The following is a 20,436-nucleotide window of genomic DNA, read 5'->3' as shown; positions in this document are numbered from 1 at the left end:
AGTTTTGTTGTGTTAATATTACTGTGTTAGAGATTAATATAGCAATATTACTGTGTTAAACAGTAGTTTAGTTTAATTTTACTATGTTTAACAATACTATAGTTAATATTACTGTCAATCACAACAATATTGTTGTTTAAACGAAAAAAAAAGGTTACAGAAAGAAAGAAAATAAGAAGAAAAAAAATCGAAAAAGTCAACGCCGGAAACCGGCGAAAAAAAAAATATTTGAAAAGACAACGCCAGAATCCGGCGGGAAAAAAAAATTTTGAAAAAAAAAAGTTTTGGGTCAAAATTGAATAATTTGTGAAATTTGGGGTCAAATTGAGGTTAAATAAAGTTAAGGATGAAATTGGAGCATATTAAAGTATGAGGGGTTATTTTAGTCCTTTACAAAAATCTGGACCATGTGTGAACTTATTGGTAAAGGACTTTTTTGTCTTGATATCTTTACAATTAATAAGTACCCATTGATGGGCTTATTTGTAAAGACCCCTATTAATTAGGGTAAATTACGGCCACCCCTGCGATAAGGTCAAAATCTCTCATGTTTGGATAATTACAATCACCCCATCAACTATGAATCTTTTTACACGTCCACTCTTGCGGTGTCAAATTTAGTGGAATCTTCTAGATTATGTGAAATATTTTACACTTTGTACCCGTTTTACCCCATTCAAGCTACACATTTTGAAACAAGATGATCATAAGATGTGTTTCTGGGCTTGTAAATATCAGATTGTGATGCATCAGAAACTGCATTTTTACACAAAACGAGTACAAATTAGAGAACATTCCACATAATCTAGAAGATTCTATGAATTTGACACCATAAAGCTGGACGTGTAAGAAGATTCACAGTTGAAGGGGTGGTTGTAATTACCCAAACATAAGGGGAGTTTTCGTAATTTAACCTTAGCTCAGGGGTTGGTCGTAACTTACCCTATTAATTAGAATATCTTTCGGAAAATTAATATTTCTGCATAAACTAATTCCCACACTCCACAACCAAGATTTACTACATAACTAACTATTGCTAATTAAACCCTAAACCTCATTTTCCAACTGTCAAATTTTCCCACCATTAATAAGCTATCTCTATAAAAATATATACACTAAGCGTTTCTTCAACTGATCATATCCAGTAACTTCTTTCTTTATTAACTGAACTTACTCACCGAAAAAAAAAACCAACTCAAACTTTTTTTTCCGATGAAATTTCCGGGTTTAATTAGGGTTTGTTTGGTGGTTTTTTCTATATTATTGTTCGAAAACAAACTAGGGTTTGCTCAAGATAACGGCAATATCAAGAACTATATAACGTGGGACGATTTGATAGTGAATGATAACAGATTCCGTTCGACGGTCGACGGAGTCAACCAGAAAACGTTTATTGTTGTCGACAAAAATGGCGGTGGAGATTCGGTAACAGTGCAAGGTGCCGTTGATATGGTGCCGGAAAATAATGCACAGAGAGTCAAAATTCATATTCTACCTGGAGTTTACAGGTTTGAAAAATAATAGTCTTTTTTTTTTTTTTTATGTTTCCTTTTTTATTTATGCATGCAGTTATATGAAGTGGGATAGTGTGTGAAAGTTACACGTACTTGTAGTGGGTGGTTTTATGGTTATAACTCTACCCATTTACGAATTGTTTACTACTACAGTCTACATTCAAGTTCTTGATTTTTTTAGAGTTTATTGCATTTTTGACCCTTATATTATACTAAATTGCTAAAATAACTCATTATTATAAATATTAAAAAAAAAATCACTATGATGCATTCTTTTAGCACACAACCGGCCTTTTAAGCACTGTTGCATTTTTAAGGGGTCAATTGCTAATAAAATTAAGGGTAAACTGCACGTCACTCCCTATAAATTTCTAATTTTTGCATTTTACCTCCTCCAGATTTAAAAAAGTGAATGAGCGCTTCAAAATGTTATTCTTGTTGCACATTGACCCGACAACATAATTCCAATGGATTATTTACTAGAATCGAGTGTTTTCGTTGCACGTTGACTCTTTAAATGTTTATTTTGTTACAAATTGCCCCTTAAAATTTTATTTTTCTGCACGTTGACCCTTTAAGACGTTAGTTTTGGTGCACGATGCCCACTTGTAATTGGCTTTTGGGGCAAAGTGCATTTAGTCGTAAAATTAAAATAAATGATGGATTTTATAATATTTTGGGTAAATTGCACATCACCCCCTAAAAATTTCTATTTTTTGCACTTTACTCCTCAAAAATTTGAAAAGTGAATGCAATAAACCTTTTTATCTTGATTAGTAAAATAGGGGGTGCTAAATGCAATAAACCCTTTTATCTTTATGAACTTTAGATTTATTAATATTGATTTGCTTTTAAATGCTTTAACTTGTTCGTTTTAATTTTAGTACCTAACTACATCTGATTCAATTCTTGAAACCTTGTAAATGCAGTGAAAAAGTACACATGATCCCTAAATCGAAACCGTACATTTCACTAATCGGAAATCCAAAACTTGCTCCCACAACGGTCATAACATGGCACGACAAAGCTTCCGACAGCAACAACAACGGCGGTTTGATCGGAACTTGGAACTCAGCCACCGTGGCAGTTGAATCGGACTATTTTTGTGCATCGGGGGTCACTTTTCAGGCATGCAATAATAAATCATAATTTAAACACCTATAATAATATTATATATATATATATATATATATATATATATATATATATATATATATATATATATATATATATATATATATATATATATATATATATATATATATATATATATATATCCATCTCAAACTTAATCCATATCACTAAACTAAAAAAAAAATCTCGATTTTTTTTCGTTTTTCGTTGTTTTTTTTTTTTTTTTTTTTTTTGTTGCAGAACACGGTAGTTCCGAAAGAAATCGGAGTAGACGGGTACCAAGCAGTAGCATTAAGAATATCAGGTAATAAAGCCATGTTCTACAAAACTAGGTTTTTGGGCTCGCAAGACACGTTATTGGACGAAATCGGGATGCACTATTATTACAAGTGCTTCATTCAAGGATCGATCGATTTCATTTTCGGCAATGCAAGATCACTCTATCAGGTACCCTCTTAAACAAAAACCATTCTTGATCATATTCTTCTCCATTTTTATTTTTTCTTTCGGGTTTTTTTTCGATACTCGAAAAACAATGAAAATCGATCTTTTTTTTTTTGGCGATAGGAATGTATGATATCAGTCGTCGGGAATGCATATGCAATAACAGCTCAAAGTAGGAATTCCGCTAGTGAAAATACAGGTTTCTCTTTCGTCAACTGTAAAATACGCGGAAACGGACCTATTTTATTAGGCAGAGCATGGGGAGACTATTCGCTTGTCATATTTTCGTATAGCGAAATCGATTTACATGTTAGAGCACAAGGATGGGATGATTGGGGTTCTTCCTCTAGACAAAAGTATATTGTTTTTATTTATTTTTTCATTTGGAAATTTACAGTTTTCATCCCTCAAGTTTTCTCCAATTTCACATTTAGTCACCCGTGTTAAAAAAAACACATTTGGTCCCTCATGTTTCAATAATTTGACATTTTTTGGTCATTTCCATCAATTTATCGTTAGTCCGTCAGTTACGGTAGTTTTAACGGAAATTTGACAGAAATGACTAAAAGTGTTGAATTTTTGAAACATGAAGGACCAAATATGTTTTTTTATGAACATGGGGGACCAAATGTAAAATTAGAGATAGCTTGAGGGGTGAAAACTGTAATTTTCCCTTTTTTATTTTATTATTTTAACGAACAATTTATAAACATCTCTCTCTCTCTCTCTCTCTCTCTCTCTCTCTCTCTCTCTCTCTCTCTCTCTCTCTCTCTCTCTATATATATATATATATATATATATATATATATATATATATATATATATATATATATATGTGTGTGTGTGTATGTGTGGTTGTATGTATATTTGCAGGAGTGTTTTATTTGGAGAATACAAGTGCAGAGGCAGAGGAGCAAATAGAAGTGGAAGAGTTGGTTGGTCTAAAGAACTAAATGACATTGAAGCAAAACCTTTTCTTGATACAAATTTCTTGAGTGGAGATTTGTGGCTTAGGCTCTAGTTAGGGGCATTTAAGTAATTTCGTACACCGTGAGCGTTCGTTTCTTGAATTAATTTTAATGAAATTCAAGTCTATTTGATCAGTGTTACCAGGAAAAAAAAATCGAGATAAGGATTCAACCAAAACTCGAATCGATTTGAACACTTTTTCACGATCGGTGCAGATCAACGGTCATGGTTAATTGACCGTCGTAAACCAACGTTCAAACGATTGAAAAGCTAACGTGCACCTTAAGTATATTTCCAAGGTTGGCACGCAGCACGTTGATCCATCTTCACGTCATTTTCTAAAGTACAAATCCACACGACCAAATCGCGGTCTTCGTCTTTTCAGTAATGCTGAGACAAAATAATGCTACTCAGGCAGCCAAAAAAGCAAAGGCAAAATTATCGGTTGATAAATTATGCGGATGATATAAACAAATGTTATCAAAACTATTAAGTGCCAAGGTAGGGTGCTGGAGTAGCTGCAGGTGCACCATAAGAGTATCTCCAAGAGCCACATACACCACATTTATCCATCTTCACATCATTTTCCAGAGTGCAAAATCGACATGACCATATCACACTCTTCAGGTTTTCGTCTTTCGGCTTTTGGGTCCCACACAGCTCGCAAATCGGAGCTAATGGCTGCCATAATCAGGAAAAATAAAAAAAATACAGATCATCAAGAATGCAGAGGGAACAGATATCCAATAGAAATACACGAATATTTTTCTAGCATATATGCAGCGAGTATTTTGCCTAGCATATAGAACAAACCACTCATTCATGTTTAGTATCTAAATTTTTTTATTGTTACACAAACCTAATTTTCTAAAAAAAGAAAATCACTAAAATACCCTTTTAATTAGTTGTTTTTCAACTAACTAGTTAAGAGTAACGAATGGCAAAATCGAAGAAAATGTTGAAAATAATGAAAAGGTTGATAATAATTGTAAAATAAAGACGGCTCAAACTTAGTTGCAGTACCGAACATAATCGTGATGAAGGAGAAGAATACCAGTAACACGACAATAGTTTAAAATAAACAATAAATTAAGGGCAAATTACGGCCACCTCCCTGAGGAATGCCCAAATTACGAGAAAATCCCTCTTGTTTGGGTAATTACAGCCACCCCTCCTTTTAAATATTTTTACATAAAATTTATGTAATTCGGTTATTTACCGAACCAAATCGTATATTCAGTTCGGTAAACGGTATAAAATGTTGGTGTACCGAAATTTTGGTTCGGTTTTACCAATTTAACATCCCTAAATTTACCTCTGGAGGGGTAATTTTCGTAAGATAATACATCGTTGAGGGAGGTGGCTGTAATTACCCAAACAGGAGGGGGGGTCGTAATTTGACCATACCTGGGGGGGGTGGCCGTAATTTGCCCATACATTAATAACTTTTTTTCTTTTTGAGTAAATTAATTAATAACTTACTGGGTTCAACAAAGTGCATGATGTGCACTGCCATGTCCCACATCGATTATCATGCATCGGGTCGTGGCTAGATACGGATGACGAAGTCGAAGCTTCTCCACAATTTTGGAAATTCTTAATCGGGGGCTTTTCATCTAGACATGAATTCAAAACATCTTTATCCAAGTCTATAAACGCAGATTCTTGTCCACCATTGTCCGATTCTCGGCTTCTTTTCCGAGATTTCACCATTTTATCACGTTCATCGAACGCAGTCTTTGAGATTTCAGAACAGCACCCATTATTATCTGAAGAATTCGGTAAATTATCAATAAATTCGTCTTCTCCAGTTAGGTCGTAGAATTCCGAGGCGCACCAGATGTTATCCTGAAATCTTCTTTCGGCTGCCATTGCAGCAGCTTGTGCGGGACTAAGTGCAGACATAATAGAACTATCACCGCCGATTCTCTTAGGCCCTGAAGGCATTATGGATCCCAAACGGACCCTATTTTCTGCTGCAGTTAATGCAGCTTTACGGAGTGATGAAAGAGAACGATTATGGGAGTTTCCGCCCAATCGCTTTCCAGCGAGATCGAACCCCTCTCCCGATCCACTTATCCCTTTGTTTATGAGGTCTTCACATTCCTGTGAAGATTGCATTTCACGTCGAAAATCAAAGTAAGAATTTGGAGGGTTTTAGTTTCTCGCCGAGACCATTTAAAAGTATCGAGTATATATTGAAGAATATTCCCTAGGAGCTTCATTTTTTTGTCGAGTTTAAACAACAAGACAAGAACACAAGTTAATGCATCAAAAGGGACAAACTAAAACCAAAAAAAAATTATCGATACTAAAATTCGAAAATTCACGCCACACCATTTAAACCAAGGTTCGTAAAATATTGCTTTATCAAGACTCTGTTTTTCAACTACGATGTCTAGTAATAGTTAGTTTTCTATGCTGAAAGATTGCAATCAAAAGAAATTATGTCTCCATTTCTCGTTATTTAATCACCACAGATGCATAACACTATCAACTGCATAGTTCTAGAAATGAACGCTCATTCTTTCTTATTCAGATACTATTAAACCTCTATAAATTAATACAGCCGGGACCGGGGAAATTTTATTAATTTAGCGAATTCTTAAATTATCAAGTCAATAATTTCACCGAGTCGGACCGAGAGAAACTATTATTTAACCGAGGTTATTAATTTAGGTTCTACTGTATACGTATACACCATATGCACACTCTGCGAGTCAAAGCAACGACAGTCGACACATAAAAACGACAATTTTACCTTTCGAAGTTCGTCCCAGAGCTTGTAGAAACTAGAGTTATGAGGACCGTGGGCATTGTGGCATAGCTCATGGAGCATTGTATCTAAAACTTCATGGTAAGGAAGAAAATCATTGTCGTTGTTCGCCCTTCGAAGCCTCAGTTTTACGTTTATGCCACTGCCTACATTCACGCCCAGCAGCGATCGATTGGTTGGGCTGCAAAATTTTCAATTTCGTATTAAATTGTTGATACGAAATCCCCCAAAAATAAAAATTAAAAATTAAAAATTAAAAAATGAAACCAATTATCGTCGATAATACCAGAATTCAGAAAGTAATTTGACCCTCCAATTGTGGTTACGCATGATGGGTTGAACCTGTTTGGCGATTCTTTCTAGAATCTTCTGGGCTTCTTCGCTTCTAGGTTTTCTCTTCAGAGCTTTGATTTCCCATACTTTTTTGAGATCGCCGGAATTCATTCGTCTCGAATTTCAACCCGAAACCCTAATCGGAGATTGGATTTCTTCAATTTGAATTTGAAAATCAAAATATATGTTTGCCTTGGGGGGTGGGTGGGTGGGGGTGGGGTGGTGTCTCGACTCTTGAGTTACCCGAGTTTTGTATATGAATGAAAATGGCGCGGTTTCAATAATAATAAAAGGTTTTTCTTTTTCCTTTTTTTTTTCTTTATTTATTTATTTATTGTTATTCTTTTGGGGAAAAGAAATTGATGAGGTGGAGAAAAGAATTACCACAAGTTGTACCAACATCATAATTTAATTGATTTTTGAAATGCATATTCATAAAATATTGTTAATAAGGGTGTAAACAGGACGAGTCGGAATAAGCGCTTTCGGAAATGAAAAAATTTGTTCCGAAATCGAAAAAATTTCGGGTCAAAATCGGCGGAATTCAAAAAATTTCATTTTTCGGTCACCTAAAATATAAAATACACAATAATATTGGTATTTTTATTGTAATATTCCGAAAAAAAAAATCGAAATCTTCGGAACTTAAAATAAGATCAGAAATCGAAATCTCATATATATATATATTCCAACCCCTAATTGTGATTGGCCCAAATAATTTTTTTTGAGAATGCTATATAAATATTCTTGTTTCAAAAAAAATTACAAAGTTGGTACTAAAGTTTGGTTACACTCTTCATGTTGCACTAAAGTTTTTATCAGCTTATATTATGTATTAACTCATTTCCGCCACTTCTACAACGAACTATTTCCCGAGTATCTATCGAAAGTGAACAAAGTAATTAATTATAATCGATTTCGCTGTAAAGATTGACCCCGAAAAATAGATATATGATGGGCATTCAATAGTACGTAAATATGTACATGATTCAAGAATTCTTACTAAGACAGATGGTTTAATTACCACCTTTTGCCTATCAAATCAACTACAAAATTTGTCTACCCTGTTTCTTGCTGATCAAGAAAAGGCGTAAAACAATCTTCGACTTTTTCCTCATCACTCCCCTGAGCTCTGCATTAGCTCAAACCACTGAAAAAACGGATCAACCAATGAACAAAAAATTCCAGCCAGTTTCTTACACTCGGATACATGCACATTACAACTACCAGGTTGCCTATTTAAAAGAAAGAAAATAAATAAATAAATAAACTTACTTGTCTTAAAAGATCAGCTAGAGTTCTGGGAAGTGCTTCGATATTCTTCAGAATGACGTAGTATGGGAATGGAAAAGAGTCGAGATATTTACCAATCTTTATATCAAGAGTCTTCATATCAACAGTCGCCTCCTGGATTAATGGCATATGATCAAATTAAGATAACTGCTGAAAAGGGTCTCGGTATACAATATAACACGGGAATATACAATAGACGAATATTATAGACTTACCTCGTGATCTCTGATGGGATCGTTCGGGCTGTCTAGTAGCAGAAATGCAACCATACGCTTCTTACTTAAGACATCCCTCACATACCGTCTCAATTTTTCCTGATTCAAGAAAATAATGAGAACAATAAGACGAGGTCTGTATATTACCCGAACAAAATAAAGAAAATAAAAGATTAAAAAAAAAATTGCATACCTTTTCATTAAAACGGCCATCGGCTATAATTAGTACAAGCTGCTGTAGAGGATTGGACCCAGATGGTAACCGAGCCTTCATTACAGCCCCATCAAGCATGGTGTTCAAATATTTCAGTAGGTCAACCATTGGTTCATCTTTGATTGTGTTCTCTTGCTTAAAGGTGAAACTCGAGATCATCTGCCCCACATCAAAATGCCAAACAAATCAATAAATACTTAAGATTATTGCGATGAAGATGGCGAAAAAATTCAATTTACGTCACACGTAAGTTAAGCTAAACAAACCTTGATTCCAGTTTCGGGAGTGAACGGTTGGTCGAAATCATGAAGCAATCGTATATTGCCCTGCTTCCCGTAACTCGCAACTGCCAGATTCCCCACTTCCAATTGGGACATTGCTCGGCAGACAGTCACTAACGCTTCCATGGCGAAATTACCACAACGCCCTTCCGACATACTGCGAGAATCGTCGACCGCGATAACAACTTGGTAATCACGCTTGCTCGGACGGGTCCGCCTCAGCCAAAACTTGTCTTTCCGATACTGGCTGGCAACATATGGAATCACCTATGTACATACATCACAGAAATTAATACGACGATTGCTCAACAATGAATGGAACCATCAACCATAAACGAATTCGAAACTAAGAAAATAAAAAATTTGCATACTTACCTTCTTCATATTAATCCTTTTACCAGTCTTGTAATCGCCTTGGAGCTTACTAGCTAAATTTGGTTCCATAACCAGACGCAACTGTTCCGCCAATTCTTGAGACAATCTTGCCGTACCCAATTCGTATCTTCTCCAAAGAGCTGCAGCATCATCTCTTACATCATTGGAGGGCTCAGAGCCATTATTAGCATGACCGAGTTCATCATCATCATCGTTCATCGGGAACCTGCTAGTCTGACGCATGTCCTCACTCATGAACGACCTATTTACAGTTACCAAACTATCCGACAAGCTACTCATATCTAAATCACGTTCTCCATCAACTTCCATAGGCTCTTCAATTTCCATTTCCAAATCCAATATCCCTTGCATGTTTTGACCATCATTTACTGGATTTGGAGCGGAGTTTCTGATTGGACCAGCTTCAGATGTTGTCTGAATCTCGGTTTCAGCTGTGGTGGGTTCTCTTATGTCGTCCGTGTTTCCTACATCCCTTTCATTGTCATCTTGGGAAATATTTTTCATAGTTTGTTCAGCTGTGGCAGGTCCAAGTGCTTGAGCTGTACCCTCCTTAAACTCAGCACTGTAGCCATACTCATCTGCATTTTTCTCCTCCGTCAAATCGTTTGAGTCGTCTTTTTGGGCCTCAAGATCAACCGAGACTTTGACTCTCTCTTTCCATCCCTCAAGAGCATCACCGATGCTGCGATAAGGGTTCGGCTGAACTTTCTGATTAAGTGAGTCCGAATCAGTTTGAGAACTTCTATACTGCTCATCGCTCAATCTTTGGCCATTCGCTGAGTCAGCGACCGTGATTTCAAGCTCAGAGCCATTAGGCTGGCCACTTGTTGGAGCGAGATTGTTTTCAGATTCACCGAAATTCGAATTTTTGTCATCTGGTGCAAGTTCTCGCGTATCAGCTGCATCGGATAAGTTTTGGACAGACTGCCCCGCAGATTGAGCAGTGTTATTATTCGGAGTTGTTTGCGCAAAATCTTGCTTGGGGATCTTAAAATCCGCCTCTTTATCGTTTTCTAAGGAATTCCCATCAGCATTGGCTGCTTCGGCATCATCTGCAGAATGCTCCGAGTTTGCCTCTTCCTCAACTTCATTGTCCTTGTCATCGTTATTTAAATCGGAATCATCATCCATATCTTCCGTTTCACCATCTTCCATTGGCTCAGTAGCTTCCATTTCATCGACCTGTGTGTCTTTCTCGGAGCTCTCGTTTTCGCACTCAGGATCTACTCCAGAAGGATCTACACACGCATCGTCTTTGTCTATGTTCATATCCTCTGCGCCTTCTTCATCACCATTTTCATCACCTTCTTCATTACCATTTTCATCATCACCATTTTCGTTAGATTCTTTTGCATCAAGATCTCCACCATTCTCTTCAGCAGCAGCAGAGCCTTCATTAGCTCGAAGCTCGTCATCTTCGGATGATTTATCTTTAACCGAAGGCCCGTTTTCGTACTTCTCGTTTTCTTTCGGATTATCTTCATCATTTGTGCCCCCAAGTTTCTCATCAACAACATCGCTGTTATCACCTACTTCCCCCATGGCAGACTCCAGTTTCGGCTCATCCTCATTATCATCTTCGTTATCATCATTTTCTGAATCCTCACTAACACTGAATGCATCTCCATCAAAGTCCTGTTCCATCTCTATTCCTTTCTCGGTTTCACTCGGCAAGTTAGACTCGTCACGCTTTTCATTTGGCTACAGAAGCACAAAGCAAGTTAAGATTGTACCATAAAAATTGAATCTTAAATTGAAAGATCTATGCATGAAATTTGCATACCGCTTCGGATAGTCCAAGGAGTTGATCTTCGTCTTCGATTTGATTACTGACATCATTTACCCCTGCACCTTCACCCATACCTGTTCCGTGTGCATCTTGAGTTCCATCTTCCTCAGTATCATTTTCTTGATTTTCAGCAGTACCAAATCCTTTGGAAAATAATGAAGCAAATATGTTTGCAAGTGCGTAAGTCACCTTAGATACCTACAGATAACAGAAACAATGGGGTTAAGATGTCACTCTCTTTGTTAACTTTATTATTCAAAAAATTTGTCCAAAAGAAACGATAATAATGTTATTTGTTTACAAGTTAATATTTATGGTATCCCTTACCATACTATGGATGACCAGAAAATCCTGCAGAAGATTATCACCAAAGGCTAGTATCGTATCCAATAGGAGATGTACATTTCTCAATTGTTCAAATACAGAAGAACTGACGCGAGGGTTTCTGTCTCCACAATAGTTGAGTAGTTCACCCTGAGAAAGAAAATTTAAGCACGTAAATCAGATGCACTGAATGGAAAATCAAACCGGATGTAAATAATAAATCAACTTACGGCAGACTGGATTGTTCTCAGCACATCCTCACAGATGAGGTCCAACTGCAGATGCTCGGTATCATTTTCAAATAGAATCTTCCACTCCGTCATATTTTTTAACATCTCTTCAGTAAGAGCAAACTTATGATTTGAAGACCCAACACTCCGAAATATATCCACAATGTCCTTGTACATTTGCTTAAGGGCAACATCAAAATCAGATTCGAGTTCACTCATATTTTTTCCATTCGCATTATCTGAGAACTTTTTTTCTTGCGAAGAAGAATACAATTTTTCAGCATCCCAAGCCTGAAAGCAAAATTTAGAGGTTCAAACTGGGGAATAATATTTCTTTGAATATTCAGGAATAAAATCAAGTATGAAACCGACACAGACCTTTGCAAATAAATCTTTAAAATGTCCAAGCAGGATTTGTTCAACAGCGCTCTGCTCATCTTCTTGCTCGATAAAATCAGAGAGATTCCTCTCAGATGTCTTAATCAGCTCAAAGTTCTGACTCACCAGCTGTTCCATTTCTTTTGTAACACCAAACGGGTGCAGAGCAATTCCCACCATAGTAATATCTTCATGATTTCCAAGGAGGTGGAAATCGAGCAGATTCTGTCAAATACCCAATAGAAGTGAGTTGAAAGTAATATTCAAAATTTCAATCAACTAGGAAAGCAAATGACTGCTTCAGTTACCTTAGACTTCTGAAATTGGGGAAGAGCTTTTTGAATAAGTATGCGAATCTTTTCTGCACCAACTCTAATAGTAGCACAAGTACCCAGATGATTGTTCTGTACTTTTTGTAGCAACATATGTTCTTCATACAGCAAAGTGCAGAAACCGTCAAAAATTTGCTACAAAAACGGCATAATGTGGTGTCAGAATTTTGAAGCAGAAGAAAGTCAGCTAAGCTATTTTGTGCTATATACAGGTAGACAATTACCTTCTGTTGCCACATGCATTTGAAAGTGGCGTGTTGGTTCTTGACTAAAGAGCTATCAAAGTCGGTTCCCGTGGACTTGTCAATAGAATGAACTAAATTTGATAGAGGCCATAAATTTTGCCTCAAGCACTTGAGTTTCTTTGAAAAATCATAGGCAACAGCTCTTTGCTCTTGCTGTATCTCTATAAGATGATCCACATAAGAACCTGACCTGTTAACCTACACCAGAGAGAGCAAAGCTGTCACATCAATCATGCATGATTAAACTTCAGGAGTGTTTATAAATACGAGTGGAAAGTAGAGTTGGTTTTTTTTATTTTAGGGTAAATCAAACCCCCTTGATGTTCGGTTTAGGTTACAAATTCAATAGATGACCTTTTAACCACACTCAAATATTTGTTTTAGTGTTTTATCTGGACATACCTGTATCAGACTCAAATCTTTATGAAAATTCAGACGTATCTTCTCCAGAGATTTAATTGAAGCAATGCTCTTGAAGTAGTATCTGTTTGCTGATTTCCATGTCATTTCAAGAGACGAGCTCTGAATCTGGCTCAAATCAACATCGACATTTTTAGAAGAATGATCACTTTGAGTCAGCAGCAAGTGTTGCACGTCATAGGACGGCTGGAGAAGCCATGAATTTTCGGATTCGCCCTACATGACAACATAAGTCAGTTAAAAATTAATCGTATTCCAATTCCAACATTGTACATCCACTTCGAGTCAGTATGGAAGATTTGAGTGGCTTGACAATTTGTGGTCAAAAAATAAAAGTAAACATTTACTTTTTGGGATGAACATATGGTGGGTAAAACTAGAAAAAATTTATATTTATGAACTTGAAACCTTGATTTGTGATGTACCAACATTGAATAGGGGCAATAAATTGGGAGGAACAGAGTGGTAAATAAAACTAGAAAATAAAAAATAACCAAATATAAACTTACAAAAATTACTAGACGCAAATAAGTGAAAATAAAAAAAGTACCTTTGATGATGTTCTATGCTTAGACAGGCCACAACTATCAAGGAGCATCAGAAGGTCAGAAAACGCCCTCCTCTTCCCCAATTTCTTATTTTTATCCTCCCAAAGTTCACCACAGTAAATTAGAGAGCTGCATAAATTTTCAATTGTATACCACAACTGACTTCTCCCTTCCCAGTTAAAAGGGGATGAAGATTGTGATGTTAAATTATCCTTGACGCCATCCACGATCTCTGCATGGTTAGCTATCCTATTAGCCTAAGAATAATAAATACGCGAAAAGTCAAACCATACGAAGTCACACTTAGTCATGAGCCTACCTCCCACTCTCTCTAGGTTCTTCCACCAATCAGCGAACCATACAGAACTGCGAAAAAGAACCAAAACTCAACATAGCTGCATAATATACGAGAAACATATGACCATTATTAAAGGTCGAAGTCTACCTGTCCTTGGATCTCAGTTGAGTTTCATTGTAGACAATATCAAGGAGAGTCCTAATGACCTCATAAGGATCGATCATGGCATTTTGGACTTGAACAGAATGGGGATTCGTCGGCGTACGTTTAGTTTCTTGACCCAGGAATTCCACAAGAGGTTGTTGGAGCAAGTCCTGTGAAGATAAGCCAATGATTACACAAGAGGTTGTTAGAATTCTCAAATAATATAAGAAAAGAGAATATTGAGAAGGGAGTAGAGCAAAGCTGCATGGTGTCCCGAGAAACAAAATCAGTGACAACTATCGATAACAATATAATGTTTATAATCATTTTTAAGGATGTTTATCGGAACAATCATATATGTACAACATCACATGATCAATATCTCCTTTCTTCATTTCAATGCGAAGGACATACTGACGGTAGATATACGCTGAGTTTTTCCAAGTTTGGAGGAAGTACTGGCAAACTGATGATCATGAATATTATCTTACCGTATACTTCCTGACAATCTTTCTTAGTTTCGGCCTGGCTAATTTGAAGTTAACAATTGAATTCCAACTTGTCATCTTTAAAAGTTCACTCAACTCCTTCTCGATGCTTCTTCTATTTGCTTCGGTATATTCCAGAATTCTTTACAAAAAAAATAATAAACCCATGCAAAAAATAATCAACATTAGGCTATAAAAGACAGAAAGTAGAAGACAAATATTCAGGACAACAGAACTTACCGTGGAAAAAGTTGAACATAGAAGCCAAATGTGTTGTACAGTATTTTCACATTCTCCTCTGAGCAAGGGCTGTATATTTAATAATTCATTTAAAATTGTCGTAAAGAAAAGAGTGGCACATCACAGAACCATTATATGGATGTAGCATAATTACATAATATATCATCATTTCAAAATTTGGCATGAAGACGACAAAATAAGCAAAAGGTTGTTAGAAGTCCAGGAGAAAAAGATTTACCTCGTATAAGATCTCCAATTCATGGAACTGCTTATCTGTCCATGGAGAGAAAGAAGCAACTGAAGTTGCTTTTTAAATTCTCCAATGCTTGATGTCTTAAAAAATTCTTCCAGACTGCAAATTCACTCAGAATTAGACATCAAATAAGATTAAAGATCTTTTCCTAAAGATGGAAGAAAGATATAATTGGGTACATGCCTTTCAATCATTAAGCTACCGTATTGATCAAGATCAGAAGTATGGCTTTGTTGAAAAACACTATACAGCGGAAACCATAACTGCGAATAGATAAGCAAAAAAACAGTATTAGTAATTCTAGAACAAGATTCCATAATGACGAGAAACAATTCAATAGACATGTGACTCATGGATAAGCATGTGACATAGTGTGCCCCAACAAAACTAGCAATTGGTTAAAGAGGAAATAAAAACTCACTTTTCCCGCATTAATTTCGAACTGGGATTGAACTCCATCAAGCAGTGCAGGCCAAGAATCAAATTCCAACTTATGCCATGAAGACACCAGAGCATGAATAGGATCCAATTGTTCAACTAGTACAATAACATTAAATGAGAAATCTTGCGGTTATTTTGTTTTGCATAAAAAACAAACGATATACAGTAAAAAAATTCTTTGCATACCAGAGATAGGAGATTTGGCAACACTTTCTTGAAAAATCCGAACTCTATCCACCAGGAACTCCAAAGCCGAGACAGCCTTCAAAGATAAATAAATGGAAATTCAAATATATAGGTGCTAAGGCAGGCATATTTTGCTCTGCATGCCACAAACAACATGTGATGGAAGAGAACAAGAATCTCATAATAATATAGACTCTACCTTGCCAAGAGGAGTGTCAAGAGGTAGAGCTAAAATCATATCAATAACTTGTGAAATTTTCTGGAGAGCAAGATTGTCATTATATTCTTTCAGGAGGATAAGAATGCGATGTTTAAGAACTACAACTGGTTCCACCAATTTAGACATGATGGGTGCATTTGAATCCTGATAGAGGCCAAGAGGAGTTAAAAAAATAAGTAAAGACAAAAAGGTTACCCTGATCTGACAGAGACGAATTTCTGAAAATCAGAAGTACACACCTTGTAAAAGTTGTAAGCACGAGTTGATTTGTCAAAAGGAATGAACTTATCATCATGCTCCATAGAGAGGCGGAACAAGTGCTCTGGCGCAACCTTCGAATCAAAACAAGAAGCGAACGAACCTTTCATGTCTGCAAAAATGAGACAACAAGACAAATTTAGGCTACAAAAATCCAGGATCATTATAATGAGGTTATGCAGAAATCAATCACCTCGGGCCATTTTTACTCCAAGCATATAAGAGTTGAGGAAGGAAGACAGTCTATCCGCGTCAGAGACTTGAATACTGCCAGGCTGATCAGGTAAATTCCATACATGAAAAGGTATTAGAAAATGCAAAAAATGAAGTCCGGTACTAACTCATATATATAAAATTTTACTCTAAAAAACACCAATATTCCTAAAAATGTGGTAAAAAGAGTTACGCTGGTCTGTATTTTACTCTGATCCCTATTTGTATAGTTTTTTAATGCTGACTTAACAATATTTTGGAGATGGTAGACTAAGGAAATTTTAATCAGAACATAATAATGATCTTAAACAAGTCTACAAAGGAAAGATCTTTCAGGGGAATATTTTGGATAGGTACTAAATTGTTTATATTGAACTTACTCTCTGAACAAGGTCCACTGAACCAAACAACTGATTGTAAATGTTGACAATACCATCCAAATCTGATTCCTGAGCATTCCAGTCTTGCTCTAAAGCTCCACCTTCCTCGTTAACTCTCATCTGCAAGGGCAACAAGTTGTTGATTCACAGATTTGGCAATGTTTGGAATGGTTTTGGGAGTTATTTTCATTTTTTTTTTTGGGGGGGGGGGGGGGGGGGGAATATGTTTTGAGAGATTAATTTGAAAATGAAAGTAATGTCTGTTTATGATTTGAGATTAGACAAAATGCCAGTCAAATCATGTTTAAAGTTGTTTGAGAAAAAGTATTGTAGAACAAGTTGAAAAATAGAGTGATGTTTGTGTCAAAATATTATTTTTTTTGTAGCAGTCAAATCTTTTCACTGTAACAGTAGCAGAGAAATCTAGTGAAATCTTTCAAATCATGTCTCGAGAGAGAGCAACTTTAGAAATTGTTTTGGGATTTTTTTTTGAAAAGCTAAACAAACAGGAATTTGTTCCGGGGAAAGAATAAAAGTGAAATGAAAACATAACCAAACATTGTTGTGTTTTAGAGGTATATATTCCCACAATATCTATTATTCAAAGAATATTGGTACCTTCTCATCTAGTTCTTGAGCCAGCAATTCCTGCCACTCAGAGAAGCTATCATTTGCAAGCAATGTTGCGCAATTTGATATATCAATATCTATGATGCTCTCTATCTTAAATGCCCGGGCTCTGAACTTGAACTGCTGACCATTACTCTCGTCCGTTTGTTTTACCCGGTGTTTTGCCCAAAGACTGGCAACATCGTCAAAGATCTCATGCAAGCGCTGCAAAAACATAAGCGGAATGTTAGAACCTTCCAGTGGGGAAAACCAACAGACAATATGTATCACACTGAAACCACTGGCAGCAGATAAACTACTACAAAATCATCATGGTCTTATTAGGTAAGAGCCTAACCTCAAATGAAGAACCACCTAGAAAACGAGCATCAGCGGCAGATGCTTTGATTCGAGCTAGGACATTGTGGTAGACGGAAACCTTAAAAGGCAAGGTCGAGCCCTGCTGGAAGAGCAAGACATCGTTAAGCATTACAAAAACTCCAAAACGAAATCCTGGCTACAGTTTTCTTTTTGAAAAATCATGAGCTTGCATAACTTAACAGAGAAGCAGACATTTAAAAAAAATACATTTCAAATGCTATATGAATTCCATACCACTGGGTGAGAAGAAACATCTTTTGCTGAAAAAGCTGCTCCAGTTAACCCAATTATATTTTGCAACATATTCATGTCTATTTCTTCAATACTCATTGGCAATTCAATATCACGGGTTGAAATCTTGGGCTGCCTCCCAACATTGATTGAGACAAGATTTGATGCACAGGCTCTAGGGAATCTCGTGAAATTATAAATTACATTCTGTAAAACAAATTTAAAATGTCAACTGCAAAGAACTATGCAAAATGAATAACTGGGTTAGAAGAAACATAGATCTTCTGCCTACCAAAATAGATTCCATATCCTGCTGTCCATTTGCCAGATATCTTTTACAGAGTACACCAGAAACAATCAATGACAAGCCTAGTTTCATTTCATATACTGCAACTTGAACAGGTTCAGTGATATCAGAGAATGCTGTGTATTCATTTGATAGCCGATCAATGAAGCGTGATGTCATCTCCTGCAAACGAAAATGATATAAATAGAAACTAACAGCAAATAACATGCCTGAAGGCCATATCAATTTCCAGAAGTTACATGGACAAGCAATACATGGTTTAGACAATATGCCGACCATGCTTAAAGAAGACTTCAAGTTAACAGTACCTGCCAATTGAACACATCCTTTGTAACTTCTTCCATTTTCAAGCTATTGACATGACTTAGCCATTCAACAACATCTTTAACTATCTTAAGAAAATCATCGCACAGGCTCTTCAACTCGTTAAATTTTTCAGGATTGGGACGGAACACCATCTGATATAAGGGAAGACAACATCAAGTAAGGGCAAGAAGCAAGGAGTAAGTGAAAGGACAATTGCAGGATGGACAATGCAAATTATTAGCTACTAGCATGTAGACGAACGAGAAAAAGTAATATGCCCATGGACCTTTCTTTGCAGAGTTCTCCTTTCATCATTAAGTTTTTGTAGCAAATTTATTTTGTAACTATCATCTTCTCTCTGATGAATATTTCCAGCTAAATATACGCATTCTTTCCGAACCTGCAAAAGAATTAGTCAGTAAAAGACCATGTGGGAGCAAGGCACAGCAGGGACAAAGTCCAATAAAAGATTAGAAAAATAAACTACCAAATTTATTTACAATAATAAGTTTCAAAAAGAAAGAAGTGAAAATAAAAAAACATTTGTGCTACAAGTATAAACCACTAAACTTCTAATTCGGAGATCGGCTTTATACAATTTCTTTCTAAGGTCGGATATCCTTTATTCAAACTGATAGCGTAGTTATTCACCTTCATCTACCTAACGGAGTATTTTTTTATTATTACAAATTAGACAATCATGCAAATGAATAGTGAAATGTTAAGAGACAAATATTACAATGTAATGAATAAAAATAGCGAACACGTATAAGAAAATTAGGAGGCCTATGAACGTTTACCGACAACAGTATGCATATAGTGTTAGAAGAGAAATGGATAAAATCAATTGAGGTTATGAATGTCAATGAGGACAAAAGATCTCTGTGATAGTCGATAGAACGCTTCCAGAGATAAAACAATTTGTTTCACAGATCATTGCTTGGAAAAATATGTGCCTGACAATAGCAATCAGTTTGCTGCAACTTCAGCAAATATTGACAAACTACCTAGTAGCAAATAATGAAAGAAGTCAATCTACATACTTGACCACTTGAAGCATATACCTAGAGGAATATATAAGCAACAAAACTTGCAATAGAGTAAGTATAAAGCACGAATAGGCATTTGCAACAAAAAGTAAATATAGAAAATACCTGAATCTCAATCTCAAGCGAAGCTATCTTCTCTGTTAATTCTGAATACTTGATAGAGTATTTTAAAGTGGGATCCAGATCAACACAGCGGACCAAAAGATTATAACGTAACCCCCCAATTCGTAACAGTGCACATCCAACATGCAGGATGTCTACAGATATTTGAGAAGAAAAATGTGATGAAACATAATAACCAAACAATAAAGTCATTTGGGGAAAATGGATGGAATCAAACATATATTTTGAAGCCACAATGTAGCATGTACTAACCATTGGATGCGCATGTGGTGTAAATTTCACTGAGCAGTGGCTTAATATAAGAATCAATCAAGGATGTAAATACATGGTGGTTAGATGACGCCAGAAGCGAAACCAGAAGCTCCATATTTTCTACCTGTAATGTTACAAATCAAACGTCACAAGGGTGGAAAGGAAAGAGAAATCAACATAAGATCATAGAGCCAAAACGAAATCAGGAGACTTGATCGCATG

At 36.1% G+C, this 20,436-nt stretch overlaps 3 protein-coding genes across 5 annotated transcripts in view; 1 reads left to right on the top strand and 2 right to left on the bottom strand.

The window, feature by feature from the left end:
* The first annotated feature begins 407 nt into the window (after positions 1-407).
* Positions 408-4,113, top strand: LOC148768704 (pectinesterase QRT1-like). Its single transcript, XM_088821325.1, has 6 exons — positions 408-423; positions 1,283-1,508; positions 2,444-2,642; positions 2,889-3,095; positions 3,216-3,448; positions 3,966-4,113. The coding sequence occupies exons 1-6, from the start codon at positions 408-410 to the stop codon at positions 4,111-4,113; spliced, it is 1,029 nt and encodes a 342-aa protein (XP_088677451.1).
* Positions 4,114-4,208: 95 nt separating this feature from the next.
* LOC105961953 (zinc ion binding protein) lies at positions 4,209-7,428 on the bottom strand. Its single transcript, XM_012986211.2, has 4 exons — positions 7,124-7,428; positions 6,823-7,018; positions 5,544-6,167; positions 4,209-4,742 (listed from the first exon to the last, which is right to left on the bottom strand). Exons 1-4 carry the CDS (start codon positions 7,279-7,281, stop codon positions 4,551-4,553), a joined length of 1,170 nt encoding a protein of 389 aa, XP_012841665.2. The 5' UTR covers positions 7,282-7,428; the 3' UTR covers positions 4,209-4,550.
* A 658-nt stretch (positions 7,429-8,086) lies between these two features.
* Positions 8,087-20,436, bottom strand: part of LOC105962072 (midasin-like protein) — a 32,938-nt gene continuing 20,588 nt past the window's right edge. For 2 of the 3 annotated variants that reach the window (XM_012986347.2, XM_088822204.1), the window contains exons 45-78: positions 20,215-20,338; positions 19,945-20,096; positions 19,077-19,190; positions 18,793-18,942; positions 18,470-18,646; positions 18,181-18,384; positions 17,924-18,028; positions 17,575-17,790; positions 16,957-17,076; positions 16,557-16,638; positions 16,345-16,475; positions 16,085-16,249; positions 15,886-15,961; positions 15,680-15,795; positions 15,442-15,521; positions 15,244-15,357; positions 15,006-15,074; positions 14,769-14,907; positions 14,281-14,447; positions 14,155-14,201; positions 13,838-14,067; positions 13,270-13,503; positions 12,847-13,065; positions 12,599-12,757; positions 12,291-12,515; positions 11,913-12,203; positions 11,686-11,832; positions 11,353-11,556; positions 9,549-11,270; positions 9,159-9,440; positions 8,872-9,051; positions 8,679-8,777; positions 8,446-8,577; positions 8,087-8,320 (exon numbers count right to left, since the gene is read on the bottom strand). In XM_012986347.2, coding sequence (XP_012841801.1) covers positions 8,288-8,320; positions 8,446-8,577; positions 8,679-8,777; positions 8,872-9,051; positions 9,159-9,440; positions 9,549-11,270; positions 11,353-11,556; positions 11,686-11,832; positions 11,913-12,203; positions 12,291-12,515; positions 12,599-12,757; positions 12,847-13,065; positions 13,270-13,503; positions 13,838-14,067; positions 14,155-14,201; positions 14,281-14,447; positions 14,769-14,907; positions 15,006-15,074; positions 15,244-15,357; positions 15,442-15,521; positions 15,680-15,795; positions 15,886-15,961; positions 16,085-16,249; positions 16,345-16,475; positions 16,557-16,638; positions 16,957-17,076; positions 17,575-17,790; positions 17,924-18,028; positions 18,181-18,384; positions 18,470-18,646; positions 18,793-18,942; positions 19,077-19,190; positions 19,945-20,096; positions 20,215-20,338 — 6,705 coding nt within the window. In that variant the 3' untranslated portion in view covers positions 8,087-8,287. The remainder of the gene's footprint in view (positions 8,321-8,445; positions 8,578-8,678; positions 8,778-8,871; positions 9,052-9,158; positions 9,441-9,548; positions 11,271-11,352; positions 11,557-11,685; positions 11,833-11,912; positions 12,204-12,290; positions 12,516-12,598; positions 12,758-12,846; positions 13,066-13,269; positions 13,504-13,837; positions 14,068-14,154; positions 14,202-14,280; positions 14,448-14,768; positions 14,908-15,005; positions 15,075-15,243; positions 15,358-15,441; positions 15,522-15,679; positions 15,796-15,885; positions 15,962-16,084; positions 16,250-16,344; positions 16,476-16,556; positions 16,639-16,956; positions 17,077-17,574; positions 17,791-17,923; positions 18,029-18,180; positions 18,385-18,469; positions 18,647-18,792; positions 18,943-19,076; positions 19,191-19,944; positions 20,097-20,214; positions 20,339-20,436) is intronic. The other variant, XM_012986348.2, reaches the window with a different exon arrangement.

Source organism: Erythranthe guttata, chromosome 8 (assembly GCF_056151865.1).
Source record: "Erythranthe guttata isolate IM_541 chromosome 8, IM_541, whole genome shotgun sequence".
NCBI lineage: Eukaryota > Viridiplantae > Streptophyta > Magnoliopsida > Lamiales > Phrymaceae > Erythranthe > Erythranthe guttata.
Note: the sequence above shows the minus strand (reverse complement) of the source record. Positions and strands in the feature narration are given on the sequence as shown.